Source organism: Neofelis nebulosa, chromosome 6 (assembly GCF_028018385.1).
Source record: "Neofelis nebulosa isolate mNeoNeb1 chromosome 6, mNeoNeb1.pri, whole genome shotgun sequence".
Taxonomy (NCBI): domain Eukaryota; kingdom Metazoa; phylum Chordata; class Mammalia; order Carnivora; family Felidae; genus Neofelis; species Neofelis nebulosa.
Genome location: NC_080787.1, coordinates 39,763,246 through 39,778,893, shown reverse-complemented (window position 1 = coordinate 39,778,893; position 15,648 = coordinate 39,763,246). Strand labels below are relative to the sequence as shown.

Genomic DNA, 15,648 nt, shown 5'->3' with positions numbered 1-15,648 from the left:
TAAGGAACATGTGGAATAACCAGAACTCTTATATACTGGTGGTGGGAGTGTAAATTGATAAATACTTTAGAAAACTAGCGATATCTACTAAATCTAAACACATATACATACACTTTATAATCCAAAAATTCTTCTGCTGGGTATATGCCCAAAGAGAAATGAGTGCTTATGTCCACCAAAAGGCACATGCAAAAACGTTCACAGCCACATTATTAATAATACCCCCAAACGAAAAGGCTCCAAAAAGTGGAATGGGTAAATTATGCTATCATATAATGGAATACCACAAACCAATGAAAAATCATTACCTCTCTACACAAATGTAGATGAATCTCATAGTCATAACGCCGAGAGGGAAAAAGTCATACATAAAAGAGAAATACCATATATTCCCGTTACATAAAATTCAAAAACAGGCAAAACTAACCTATAGTGACAAAGGTCAGATAAGGTTGGGGGAATCACCTGAGGTAGGGAACAAGGAGACTCCTGCTGGGATATTGGAAATGTACTATTTGTCAATTTGAGTAGGTGGTGGTTATATACTTGTATACATATGAAAACAATCATCAAGCTATACATAAAAATCACCAAACTTAAGAAAATGAGAATACAACCGGGAGAAAAATTTTCCAAAAGAGGTACCTGATAATCAGAGGACTGCATCCAATATGCACAAAGAACTCTTAAAACACAATGAGAAAACAAACCCAATGAAAAAACAGGCAGAAGACCTAAACAGATATCTCACCAACACCTGAACAGATACCTCACCAAAGAAGATGTACAGATGGCAAATAAACACCTCAATATTCAACATCACTTATTACAAGGGAATTGCAAATTAAAATAAGATACCACTACACATCTATTAGAATGGCCAAAATTTGGAGCACCTAGGTGGCTCAATCAGTTAAGCATTCGACTCTTGGTTTCGGCTCGGGTCATGATCTCGGTGGTGAGATCATACCCCACATCGGGCTCCCCACTGGACACACTCGCTTTCTCTTCTCTCACTCTCAAAAAAAACAAAACAAAAAGCCAAAATGCAAAACACTGACAACACCAAATGCTGATAAGCATGTGGAGCAACAGAAACACTCATTCACTGCTCTTGCTGGGAATGCAAAATGGTACAATCACTTTGGAAAATAGTTTGGCAGTTTCTTATAAAACTAAACACACTCTTATCATAATCCAGCCATCACATTCCTTGGTATGTACCAAGCTGACAACTATGTCCACAAAAAAGCTTGAACGTGAATGTTTAGGGCTGCTTTATTCATAACGGCCAAAACTTGGAAGCAATCAAGATGTCCTTTAGTAGGTGAATAAATAAACTGTGGCACATCCAAATAATGGAAAATCATTTAGTGCTAGAGAGAAATGAGCTATGACTTATGAGGGCGCTGCACTTATGAATGGGATTAGTGCCCTTATAAAAGAGGTTGAAGAGATCCTTATCCCTTCTGCTACCTGAAGAGTATAGTGAGAAGACAGCATCATCAATGAGGAAGCTGACTCTCCCCAGACTTAGAATCTGCCAGTGCTTTGATCTTGGTCTTCCAGCCTCCAGAACTATGAGAAATAAATTTTTATTGTTTATCAGCCACCCAGTCTGTGGTATTTTGTTATAATCCCCTGAATGGACTAAAATACTCAGGTTTCAGCCTAGATTCATTCTTAGCTCTCCTACTACAGCATTCACTCAGTTGCTTTATCTTGGGTCCACAGACCCCACAGTCTGTGGATAGAAGTGCGTTTAGATCTAATTGGGTTCCTTCATAATCACAGGTGTTTTATTTTATGTATTATTCTGAGAAGAGATCCATGGTCTCCATCAAATTATAAAAAAGGATCCATGGCCCAAAAAGGTTTAAATGCTTTAACTGGACTCTGCTTCAATGCTTATGCCCTCCAATTCTCCACACTGCTGCCAGTTATTTTCTGAAACATAAATACCATGTCATCACCCTTAAAATCCTTAAATGGTCCCAAATGCTTCCAGGATAAAATCTAAACTCAACTGCATGACAATCAAGAATGTTCATAACTGGCTCCTGCTTATCTCCTCAGCTTCACATATACTGCAGCTAAAATACTGAGCTGTATCTACAATTCTCTCAATTCTGCATGCTTTCTCACTTTTCTCTGCCTTTGCACAAGCTGTTCCTCCAGCATTTTATACCCAGCTTAAGCACCATCTCCTCAGAGAAGCCCTCCTGGCCATCCTCCACTCCCAGTCTCAACAGGACGCCCTGTCAATGCTCACATCACTTTGTGATGATCCCCCAAAGCACTTTCCTCATGGTATTTGGTCAGTTTATCGGTCTGCGTCCCCTTCTAGACTATGAGCTTTTTTAGGGCAGAAGCCAGAGCAGAGTATATCATGCCTCTAGACCCACAATAAGAGCACTCAACAAATGCTTACTGAACAAGAGATTGGCCTTGGAAAATAGCCAAACTGGCCAAAGGCTGGTCAGAAACCTCATCAACTAACTAGGTAACACTGATCTGGAGCCTGCCATTAATGCAAATGCTCAGTTAAGTAAGATAGTTCTGCCTCTACTAATCTACCACCAATGTTCCTTCATTCAAGGCTGGGAAGTTAGCCTTTAATAAATGTAATTACCACAGTCAGGCACTGTGCCAAGGGCTTGACAGGCATTAGAGCTCACTAAACCTCAAAGCAACTCTAAGGTAGTCTGTTTGTTTGTTTTGTTTTGTTTTGTTTTAAGTTAAAAAGGCAGAGAGGCAAACTACCCAAAGTCAAGCAGAAAGTTTCAAAGTCAGGTTTGAAACTCAGGATTCTAATTCCAAAGCCCATGCCTAGCTGAACTCAGTTGGTTTTCTGGAGATAATAGATCAGCATGCCCTTGGAAGAGCCTGGATTGGATAAGAGAGTACATTTCATTAGCCATTCAGCAAATGAGAAAGGTCTTATTCCCCAGGCAGCACTACTAGTAAATTCTTTAACATTTAATGTAACCTCCCCCATAAGTACTAGCTGCAAAATCTTTTTAAAGAGAAAGGCTTAATGAGAGTTGTTTTTCCAAGAACAGCAAGTAAAGCTAGTGAACAGCAAGTAAAGATGGGTGAGACTTTGCTGAACTCTCCATCAGGCTTGGGGATTGAGAAGGGAGAAGAACAATCAGTCTCAAGGAATGGAGTTGGTTGTGACAATACCAGTAAAGGAATGGAGAAGGTAGATGGAATCTCCATGGCCTGCTGCAAAGAGATACCATGAAGCACTATCCTTTAACAGACTGAAAAGGTGTCTTTAAGCTTAAAAAAAGAAAGAGCCCATGAGGTTCTAACAGACGGAACACCAATTTGCCAAAAGCTGCTGCTGTTTCCACTAAACTTTAGCCCGGAATTTGCACCACAGCTCTTACCCTCTGATCTTTAACTTCCCTGCAAGACCCCAGGGGACTCACACCCTGCACTTCAAGGGAAGACAGAATGTTTTCTTTAATCCTACCCACCACCTGTTCACATTAGTTTCTCTAGCTTTTACAGATGCGACCACCTCTCATATTTTGAGTAGAAAATAGTGACCACAGAACATCTTCATTCCTAATGACCACCACTCCACTTCCATTCACATTCCCCCATCATCATCCCCCTCACATTACAGTCTTCCTCTTAACCACCTTCTGTGTCCTTCCTGCTCCAACTCAGCCCCAAATCTATTGTGATACATATCTATCCAGTGACTTTTAAAAACAAAACAAACACAGTCCATTCTTCCTAGTCCCTAGCTCCAACCGAAACAACATACCATGTAAGTAATGAAAACTATTCAGGTAAACCCAGGGGACTTTCCACTAAGATCAGAATACCAAATCACTAAATAGTTGAAAACCAAGGGTGAGAGAATGCAGTCTGTAGGGACATATACTTCCACTGAGCAGACTGTACATGGTTATCATTTTCTAAACTAATCCATACTGACACTGAGATCATAAACGCCTAAAGAGACTCACATATATACCATCCAATCTCCATACTTTCATTCGAGACTGTATTTTTATCATTTAAATCACAGCAACAGTTTCTTGATTAGATCCCACCCAATATGCACTGAAGAAAAATATTAGCCTTACCAAAAAAAAAAAAAAAAAAATACATGGTTTGAGCACCTCTCACTGGCAGTGGGGGTTGGAGAAGAGGGGTGACATGGAGACAGGGAGAGCCAATTAATAGTGACTTACCCACAGAAACAAGGAATATAGGCCTCAAAGATTACATGAACACATCCCCCCAATCAACAAAAGTTCCCCTAACCAAACATTTCTGTGGATCAACATCAAGAACATTCCTTTATTTTTAAAGGTGAGTAGCACGGCTTTGTATTATTTCAAAAGACAAACTACATAAAACTATGTAAAGTCATAAACTATGAAGATTTTATATACACGCGCAAAGTTTCATATGCAAACACACAAAGACTTGAAAAACCTGGTTTTCTGGATTTCAGTGGCATCTGAAGAAGAAAACAAATAATACCATCCATGCCTCCCCAAGGACAGAAACCTAGAAATAACAAAACTAGAAACAGTTCACGCTGAAATATACCACACCTGGGGCTCCTGGGTGGCTCAGTCAGTTAAGCATCTGACTTTGGCTCGGGGTCATGATCTCTTCGTTTGTGGGTTCAAGCCCCACGTTGGGCTCTGCACTGACAGTGCAGAGCCTGCTTGGGATGCTGTCTCCCTCCCTCCCTGTCCCCTGCTTGCTCTCCATCTTTCTTTCTCAAAAATAAATTAAAAAACATTAATTTTTTAAAAATGAAATATACCACACCTTCTCCCACCTCCAGTTTGTTTTTTATTATTTTTTGCCAGTTAATATACTTCTGGCCAGTTTAAGAATGACTGTATTATTCAACCCACTTTGTATCTCACTCATTACATTAAAAAAAATTCTTTCAGGCTATAACTTGCCAGCACATCTATTCATATACGACACCGTAGAAATGGCTGAGAATTGAAAAAACAATGACCTGAATGAAATAGGCGGACTTTGAAAGCACAAATATGCTCAGCAAAGCCCTCCACCCCCACTGTGTTCTCCAAATTCCTGCCCCCACTCTTCCAGCTAGGTACTATAAGCTACAGAAACTTCACACTATGTTCGGAAATTCTACCAACATAAGCATGCGAGAGAAAATCAAATGCCTGGCATAAGAACCTGACTGCAGAAAGAATATTTGTGATACTTTCAGGGGCGCCTGGGTGGCGCAGTCGGTTAAGCGTCCGACTTCAGCCAGGTCACGATCTCGCGGTCCGTGAGTTCGAGCCCCGCGTCGGGCTCTGGGCTGATGGCTCAGAGCCTGGAGCCTGTTTCCGCTTCTGTGTCTCCCTCTGTCTCTGCCCCTCCCCCGTTCATGCTCTGTCTCTCTCTGTCCCAAAAATAAATTAAAAAAAAAAAAAAAAAAAAAAAGAATATTTGTGATACTTTTGAATGGTCAGAATACTTCTCCTTCCAAGAAGTGTGGCTGAGAGTGATTATTTTATATAAAGGCACTTCACCTTACCAATGTGTAAGAGTCCAAGAAATAGGTAAGACATCAACAACTGTTACTCCACACCATTCCACTTGAACAGAAAGAAATGAGAAAAGGCACTCCCCCCAAAGGTCCCAAGTGCATCACCAACCTCACTCTTTGCCAGGTCATTAATGAGGCAGCAATGCAGCTAACTAGAGCCTGTCCACAAATTAGAAACACAAAATGCTATGGCGTGGTCTGCTCCTATCCCCCTCACCCACCAATCACCCACAGCCAGGGTGATAGCAAACTCCATTAATGACCTCTCCCAGGACATTCTTCTGCCTTAATCACACCTGCCTATGATACAGGACATCTGGTACAGTTGAAGGAATTGATGCAATCAGTAGCCAGTACTGTACCTTCTTCCTACTGTATTCTTCCTTCCTCTGGTTAACAACTGCAGCCACAACTTCAGATGTCCGGCACTGCTTGCAATTCTGTCCCCTGGCCTCAAGGATGACAAGGCATTTTCATTTATCTTGTACCATTCCCTTAGCCTGGTTTTGCCCAATGCTGCTGGATTTTTCTGTACGTGGGAACTTGAATTTACCAGAAAATCCAATGCACTTATTCCCAATCACATTTCAAAAACTGCCGTATGAGATTTACATTTGTAAAAATAAATATTCCTCCACAAAAGTCAGAGTCCAAGGTGAATACCTTCAAAAAGTCTCTCACTAAAAAGAAAAAAAAATCGATTCTCTATTACCCCAACACCTCCCTGTATGGGTCTCTGAGGTTCCCAGTTTAACAGTGCTAAGAAAAGAGCAAAGATGATTGACTCAAAAGCTAACATGAAAAAAAAAATGTTCAAATTATGGACTAACTTGTACTGACATTTTAATTCCCAAAACTGAGCAAAGGAGCACTTCCCAGTAATCTGAATTAACAATAGCATTGCTTCCCCCAATGAAAATAAAATGTTAGAGCTGGAAAGCAACTTAGAGCTAAATTAGACAAGTCCCTCATTTTCAGAAGACAAGAAAACAGGGGTCTGGAGAACTCACAAAATAAGCTTGAATGTCAATTATAGCTCAACAAAACTGAGGAGGAAAAACAAATAGGCTTGAAAATCCTGGCTGGCTGTCAGGTCAATGTTCTAGATGAGCACTGTCCAAAAGAACTTTCTGGGAGTTTGAAGTGTTCTATATATGTGTTCCCCAATAGGGTAGCCACTAGCTACTGAGCTAGTTAAATACTACTTAAAAAGTAGCTACTGCAACTGAAGAACCGAAATTTTATTTAATTTTAATTAGTATGAATTTAAATTGCTGTATGTAACTAGTAGCTACCGTATTGCACAGCACAATTCTAGAAGTTGTTCTCAGATTCTGGTTTTTAAAACTTCAAATGAAGCTGTTTAACCTCTCTTCTTAACACATACAGAAAATTTCTTCTTTATATCTAAAATATCTCATTCAGCAGCATAATCTTGTTATGTGGAGACCCAGCCCAGAGCAAGATCAGCCTGTTTCTCAAAGCCCCTAGCAGAACTGAGTGACATTAGTGTCATCCACCCAGTTGGACTGAAGTCCCTCTTTCACCAACCATTCACACAAGTCCCACAAGCCTAACACTACCCAACAAGCCTGAATCTGGAAGATTTTTCAAGTGCCTCATTAAAATTATACAAGTGTTGGAGTGTGACCAGTCACTTCCTACATGTGGCATTGTTGAGATACCAAACTTTACCTTTCTTCAAAAAAAAAAAAAAAAAAAGGAATTTTTAACGTCAATCTTTATCTATGATTACTGTAGGATTCCAAAACTTTCCTTCAGTTTGCACACAACCTTTTTAGGATCTAATAAAAATCCAAATCATAGGGGTGCCCAGGTGGCTCAGTTGGTTAGGACTTGGACTTCAGCTCAGGTCATGATCTCATGGTTCATGAGTTCGAGCCCCACGTCAGGGCTCTGTGCTGACAGCTCAGAGCCTAGAGCCTGCTTCAGATTCTGTGTCTCCCCCTCTGTCTGCCCCTCCCCTGCTCATGCTCTGTTTCTCTCTCCCTCAAAAATAAACATTAAAAAAAACAAGATTTTTAAAAAATCCAAATCCTGTTAGTTCTCACTGTCTTAGTACTCTGCTCTCAGTAAATACTAAATATGCTTGGATGTTTTTTTTTAAGGACTTTATTCAGGGGCACCTGGGTGGCTCCGTCGGTTGAGCATCCAACTCTTGATTTCAGCACAGGTCATGATCTCACAGTTTGTGAGATCGAACCCCACACTGGGCTCCATGCCGATAGCGCAGAGCCTGCTTGGGATTCTCTATCTCTCTCTCTGCCTCTCCCTTCCCCAAAATAAATTAACAAAAATTAAAAAAAAAAAAAAGATTTTATTCATTTCAAAAGATCCTTAGCCTTCTGATTTTTCTACCTAGGAAAAGGTTAGTCTGTGAAAATTAATGTTAACTTTAATACTATTAAGGATTAAGAAGAATTTTAGTGAAAACTTTTCAGTACAACTTAAACTCCTGGATTCTCCTTTTTAGGAGGAGGATGGTGAATGGGAGAAGAGGATGATACCAAAAGAGCAGTATGTCCTATATGTTAACTGAATCTAACTTTAAAAAGCTATTGCTTCAAACCAAGGTAAACAAAGACCATGTTTTCCTTAACAAAAAAATAAATAAACTCCCTGTGTTCCGTCAAGTCAAAGGGACAATTTCATGTTTTCTGAATACCCAAATATAATCAGGAAAATGGGGCAAGTAGACAAATGCACAGTGAATACTTCATTACATCACACTGCATCTTCAGGTGCACATAATACTGAAAGACACAAAGTAAAACTGCACAAATGAGCTGTTTTGTTTTTAAGGTAACGTTTAAGGGAATTTTATAATCGAGGGGTAATTAGTGACATCACTGAAATAATCATTCTACTGATTAACTAGTAATTCATGCTGTGTTCACATGAACTTGAAAGCCCAGGTTAAGCTGGTTGAAGCATGGCAACATGTTCTAAATTGGGAGACTGAGACTGAAGAACCAAGGGCCACACACTGTTCAGAACCAGACACACTAGCCAGATGACTCACAAAGTGACAGAAACAGGGTTCTACATCAATTCCCCAGCCTGGGATTGGGGGGGGGGGGGGGGGAAGAAAGAGACAGATTTTATTAAACTAACTAGTCAACACCTTGTTATTCCCAAAAGTGAAATGAAATAGAACAAATCATCTTTGATGTTCTATCAACTTTCTACTAGTAACCTCTTCAGAAATGGAATATAGTTTGTGAGATTACTCTTCATCTCTGCCTAACCCCATCTTTATTTAAAATACATTATTATCTAGCAAATCTAGTTGGTGAAATAAAATGCTTCAACAGAACAGATCACAAAAATAAAATCCTAATAAAATCTATTTCCCTAAAGAAAATTCATCCATGTAACATTTATTTTTTGACATGGTTCGTTAAGAAGAGCTTATTTTTTAATCAAAAACAATGAATAGTTTACCAAATAAAACTCAAATTTATTTTTTTTTAATGTTTACTTATTTTGGACAGAGAGAGAGAGAGAGAGAGAGAGAGAGAGAGAGAGAGAGAGAGAAAATGAGCGGGGGAGGGGCAGAGAGAGACAGAGACACAGAATCCGAAGCAGACTCCAGGCTCTGAGCTGTCAGCACAGAGCCCAACATGGGGCTTGAACTCACAGACCACGAGATCATGACTGAGCCGAAGTCGGATGTTCAACCGACTGAGCTACCCAGGTGCCCCTAAAACCCACATTTAAATGTTCCATTATTCCCAAAGAACAAGACTGAACATTTGTCAACTATACTTTAAACTAATTTATGAAAGAAACAGTAGTTCCCAAAGTTTCCATAATATTACAACAGATTGTCTCCAATTGTAAAAGCAAAATATCAGTACTTGATTTTTATACTTAGTAAGTAAAATTTGAAAAAAGTCCATTTTTTCTACCTAATTATCTTTTTTTCTTATCCTATAATATAGTCAGTACATTAGTGTCTTAAGTCTTCTCCCTCTTTTTTTAAAGTTTATTTTATTTATTTTGAGGGAGAGAGAGTCAGCAGGGTGGGGGCAGAGGGAGAGGGAGAATCCCAAGCAGGCTCCTCACCGTCAGCACAAAGCCTGACTCAGGGCTCAATCCCACAAACCGCGAGATCATGACCTGAGATGAAATCAAGAGTTGGGCACTACAGAGCCACCCAGGCACCCCTCTTCTTCCTCTCTTTTTTAGAATATTTCTAAGTCTGTTCTTTCAACACCGTTTGAAAATGCCTGTAAAGAATCTACGCATTTCAGTACATTTTAAACGTCTAAACAACTTAAAATGCAACTTCAACTAGTAACAGTTATACCCATATCATTTAAAAGTGCTTTTGTGTATATATATATTTCTAAAATACTATTTCTAAAATAATATTTTTATTATTTTAAAATACTATTTCATTTCAGGTTTGATTATTACAAACTAGTATGTTTTTCGCAGGACTACGGAATGCCTAAAAATTAGCCAAGAAAATACTCATATTTCACTAAAAGTTTTAAGTACATACCTCAGGGAAAAAAACGGTTTATGATCATTAACTCTAAAAACATTGCACACACCACACAATTTTCAACTTTTGGAAAGAGGTAAATCTTCAACAATTTCCAAGGTAGCAAAGTTTCCCAGTGGAGAGATGGTCTCTCTGTAGAACAGTAACTTAATTCCATGCCCACGATTAAACAACATAAACCAAGAGGGAGAGAAGTAGAAACTTTTCCTTATTCCAAATACTCACACATTTGCATTGTGTGCTCCTCTTGTCATTCTACTTTCTAACTGTTGCATTCCCACAAAACAGACCTCACAGCTCTCTTGTTTAAGCAAGCCCCACTGACTGGTGTCCTGACTGGACAATGCCAGGCAGCAAGTCTGGCAGCCTAAGTAACTAAAGAGCAATCTTAAAGGAACTGCCTTTAGTCTACTGGTGCCAGAACATTCTGCTAAGAGGCTCCTCTGCAAAGGGCTGTGGCTAGCTGACTTCACAGACCTATGGCTTCCACAGAATGCAATGCTGACTGAAGTTTTCAGGTAACACACTCACCTTCATTTCCATGAAAGAAAAAGGCACAAGATACCTACTGAATGGCTCTCACAGCTTTCTACTTTTCTCCATTCTGTCTAGCTACCACACAGGTGCAGGCCCCAATCATCCCTGGTCTGGATTACTCCTCCTGATAAGACTTCTCTACCTCTAGTAATACCCCACGAACATAAAAACACCACACTCCTATACACACACACCCAGACCCCCTCAACATCATCCGATCTTTCACGTTAAAGAAAATCACGTCACTACGTGTTCAAAGTTCTTCAACAGTTCCTGAGTGAACTCAAGATAAAAGTCCAAAGACCTAGGCATTACCTACAGAGCCCTACATCACCAACTGCTCTCACCATCTCACCCTCATCTCTAGCAAATTGCCCTTCACAATCTACCAGTCAACTCCAATGAACTTTTAAGTTCCTCAGATGTGGGGTGCTTTCTCTCACATCCAGGACTTCACCCATGCTATCCCCTCCACCTGAAAGAAACTCTTCTAATTCCATTCTCCCCTACCCTTCCTGCAGGCCTAGGCCGGTGTCACTTACTCCAGGCTACCTTCCTCTACCTCCACCTCAACTAGGTAAGCGCCCCTGCCATTACACCCTGTACCAGTCCTAACATACTTATATTCTGACACTTTACTTCTGCTCCCAGAAGGCGGGGCCAGTGCCCCCTTGTCCACCATTATACCAGAGACACTCAATTATTCGTTGAATATATTCAAGGTTACTTAATGAACATAGTATGAATGTGGCCCATACAGTAAGAAATACATGTTCGGTTCGGAGTCAGTCATGATAAAACTCTGCAGCAATATCATTACACTTTGGTATAGAATGCAAACTACACAGGTACCTACAAACTCCTTTAGAAAAGGTTAAAACATTACACACTAAAAAGAACACTTTTCAACATAAAAATATTAGTTTTGTGCTCACAACTCCTATCAGGCAAACTGCAGTTCATTAAAAAGGGCCAGAATGGGGCGCCTGGGTGGCGCAGTCGGTTAAGCGTCCGACTTCAGCCAGGTCACGATCTCGCGGTCCGTGAGTTCGAGCCCCTCGTCAGGCTCTGGGCTGATGGCTCAGAGCCTGGAGCCTGTTTCCGATTCTGTGTCTCCCTCTCTCTCTGCCCCTCCCCCGTTCATGCTCTGTCTCTCTCTGTCCCAAAAAATAAATAAAAAACGTTGAAAAAAAAAAAATTTTTAAAAAAAAAAGGGCCAGATTGAAAGTATCAAAAAAGCAGGACTAATTGCTTATAGGTCAAGTATGATACCAGTTTCACTAATCCTCCCTGCAACTATCAAACTTTCTTGGCATTATTCAGAACTCTGCAGCCTAAAAGTAAAAGGCTATTCCATTTCCTTAGTTTCTATGTCTTGACATAAGTCTTTCGATAAGGGTTCTGCTCAAGATAATGGTCCCAAGGACAAACTTGTTGCCAGGAAACAAGCCTCTCTCTGATACATCCTGGGCATTAGTTGCCATTGGCAGCTACTTTCTTTTAGCCACATGTCTTCTTATGAGTTACAATCAGAGGCTTGTGACACCAGATTTTTCCAGGGCAGCAGATTGATGTCATAAATGTGATGGTACTAAGCACTCTGACGAGCTCACCAGCTCCACCCTACACTCACTGCATACAAGGGGCAAGTTATCCACCTCTCAAAGCCTCAATTTCCTCATCTATAGTGGGATAATGGTTGTACCTCCTAAGATTCTGTGGGAATTAGATTGTCCAGGAAAGCACTTAGCAGACAACCCAATTATTAGGAAGACTATAAAACCTAAAATATTTTCACATCTTCAAAACTTTTGCTAATACCATAACTTATTTTTGACTAACATCTTTCCACCAGGTATTTTTTTAAGAAAAGGCAGAAAAGAGGACAAAATGAGAATCTATTTCTGTCACGACCTTTCAATTTGACAAATTCCACAGAAATCTACATTAAGATCCACTTTCTTTCTCTTCACTCCCAAAAATCCCAGACTTAACCTGTACTTCAACCATTCCTAACATCTGGGGGATAGCAAAAATAAAATACTTAAATACATCTTTCCAAAATGTTCTCACCAGAAATAATCATTTCCTTACTGCCTCTATACACTATGAAATATACTAGGTCTTTGGAAAACAGAGGAAAAAGGGATCAATCACAAAAGTCCTTCAAAGTCTCCCAATTCCCCTACAATAAGAGTCATAAGGTAGGATGGAGGCACCTGTTAGGTAAGAGGGATGGTAATCCATAAAACTCCAAGTGTTAACAAGGAGAATTTAAAATGTAACTGTAGGTGAAAAAGTTAATTTCCCACCTCACAGTTTTTCACCCTAACAGGATGGTCAAGCAATAACGCAGGCTGGCCAATGTAAATATTTTTATCATTAAAAAAAAAAAAAAAAAAAAAAAAAAATGGAGAGAGATGAATTTGAGCCAACTGAGCAAACTGGCTCTCACGTTCCCAAGCCAGGTTGACTTGAGTTGGGTGTTTTGGGTTTTTGTTTTTTATTTTTTGGACAAGGAAATTTTACAGAACTCCTGAAATGTGTTTTAAATAAAGGGGAGACCTCCATATTCTTATAACTTTACCCTAGACTCGGCTCTGGGCTCGATTTTTAAAGATGGGTGATGTGTGAACAGCTTCCTAAAAGCAAATAGGGCACTGGGATATAATTTAGGAAGTGATGATGCAAGTCTCTGGGGGACAAGGAGGGAGGGGGAGGTGAAAAAGTCAGAGGAAATACCCTCCTGGTGCCTGGGCACCAACTCATACCAAGGCAGGGAGGGAGGGCTGGCCTCCACATGCCAAGGGAAGGGGGCACCCCAGCTTCACCCGGAGGTGCCAACACCGCCCCCTCATCCCTCTCCGCTGCCCTGCCCCCCCTCACCAGTGGCCCGGGCGGCCCCTGTTGGCCCAAACCTCTGGCAGGAGAGTCCCAGAGGGTGGCAGTGCACCCGGGCCAGGGCCTTCTCTGCCCACCTCCAGCTCCCCACCCAGCGCCCCTCCCGGAGACTCGGCCCCTGCCCCCTCCCGGTAGGCCCAGCTAGGGCCCAGCCCCCAGGGTTCCGGCCACCCCCGGCCCCGAGGCCTGCCCGGGCAGCCCCCGCGCCAGCGCCCCCAGCCCCCGCCCCCACCCCCACCCGGCCGGGCACTTACCCCCAGAAGCCGCAGGGACAGCGAGGCGGCAGGCTGGGCGCTTTGCTGCGCTCGCTCCCGGCGTCTCCCATGGTGCTCGGCGGCGGCGGAGCTCGGCGGCGGCAGCGGTGGCGGCGGCTGGGCCTGGGCCCCGCTTGAAGGAGGCGGCGGCGACTACGGCGGCGGCGTCGGGGGGCTCGGGGCGGGGGGAGGGGGAGGGAGCGGGCGCGCGGGCGGGCGCGAGTCCGAGGCTCCGAGCCGGGATTCCAGGCCGGTCAGCTGGAGGCGGGCCGCACCACTCGGCCTGCAGAGATGGGGGGGCCGGGGGAGGCGCGGAGAGGGAGGGTAGCTGAGGAGGAGGGGCGTGCGGGTGAACCGAGGACCGCGGGGGAGGAGGGAAGACCCGGCGCCCTCGGCAGCTCCCACTGCCGCTCGCAGCCAGAGCGATGTCCCGCGCGGCGGCGCTGGGAAGGACCTGAGGTCCCCGCCGGCTCTGGCGTAGCAGCGGCGGCTGTGAAGCCCCGGGCCTCGCTCGCTCCGTCACGCTCCCCTCCCCCGAAGGCTGCGCTGACCGGACAATGGCCGCTCCGCCCCCTCCCCTCCTCACACACCCCTCCTAAGGAGTCACAATGGTCTCGCCCGGGGGAGCCGCCGCCAAAGCCCAGCAGCTGATCAGCTGGGATCCGGGCGTGCCACTTTGTTCAGCCCCTCAAAGGAAGAGTACGGGGCTGTGGGCAAAGCCGAGAGCGTCGGGCTATCACCCGGCGACGGGCCTCTGAGGTTTTCATATTCTTGGAACTTTTAAAATCTGAGGCAAACTTACCTTCTCCCTGTCTGAAGAAGGGGAGCAGGTTTCTGAGTACCCTGGGGCACGTTGCCTCCCCCCAAACGCGAATGGTACGCCCCGAGCGGGAGGGGGAGGAGTAGATTAGTTGTTTAGGGTAAGTCGGGCCAGTCCCAGAGCGGCGGACAAGTGCTACGCATGCGCCCGGAGACCCCGTAACCGGGTACTGGGAGGGGCCAGAAGGGAGCGCTTCCAAATCCGGAAGTGGGTCTCGCTCTTCCCGGGGTTGCGGGGGTCTTTAGCTGCTGGGAGGTCTACCAACCGGCTGCTGCTCCCTGCTATGGGCGATGCCAGGGTCCATTTCTCCACTAACCGCCAATCCCCTAGAAATCTGTCTTCCCAGTCCCCCCACACCCGACCCACTCTTCCAGTTCCACCCGGAGAACTGGTCTCTTCTTGGCAGTAATGAACTTAAGGGAAATGTCCCTCCCCTCCCCCGCCCCAGGAAGGGCGGGGTGCTGGAGGGTAGTGTCTCTGTGAAGTTCCTAGCTCCTCCTCCCTTTTCGGTGCCCCCAGCCTCAGAGACGCAAGTTCACTCCCGATACCCAGACTAAAAGAGCCTCTTTTTTTTCTAGAGTGGACATGTTTGGTTTGGGGAGGGGACCTATGGCCGAATCAGTGATGAAAATTAATGTAAGCAAAGAAGTTCGAGCCACCAAAAAATAAGCCTTTAGCGCTTCTTGTCTTTCATCTAGAGCTCATTCTGAGTTCCAGCCAATCGTGAGCAGAAGGCGATTGTAGATGGCAAATGTCAACGCGGAGGAAACTTCCACCGTATCTACTGGAGAGGTGACCCCCACAGCTGAGACCCTTGTTGGCGAACTTCGAAGGTCACTGCTACTTCCGGAAGGCTTCCTGGCTGTTAGAAAAGGCAGCTGTGTACCCCCGATTCGGCAAGAATACGAGACCCTCAGAGGGTATTACCTAGATTAATTTTATTGTCAAATGTTATTATTTCTATATCTACCATTATGTCTGTGCATGCTCTGTGGACTTGTTGACATTTATGTCGCTTCTTTTAGCCTCTAAAGAGCAAGGATCACATTTA

General features: G+C 43.4%; 1 protein-coding gene across 4 annotated transcripts in view; it reads right to left on the bottom strand.

Moving 5' to 3' along the window:
• Positions 1-14,715, bottom strand: part of ZFAND3 (zinc finger AN1-type containing 3) — a 330,104-nt gene extending 315,389 nt beyond the window's left edge. Inside the window, exons 1-2 of one of the 4 annotated variants that reach the window (XM_058733793.1) lie at positions 14,580-14,715; positions 13,778-14,060 (exon numbers count right to left, since the gene is read on the bottom strand). In XM_058733793.1, the coding sequence (XP_058589776.1) occupies positions 13,778-13,848 (71 nt within the window). In that variant the 5' untranslated portion in view covers positions 13,849-14,060; positions 14,580-14,715. Of the gene's footprint in view, positions 1-13,777; positions 14,061-14,579 lie in introns of those variants that run through there. The other 3 variants (XM_058733794.1, XM_058733790.1, XM_058733792.1) reach the window with 3 other exon arrangements.
• Positions 14,716-15,648: the final 933 nt, after the last annotated feature.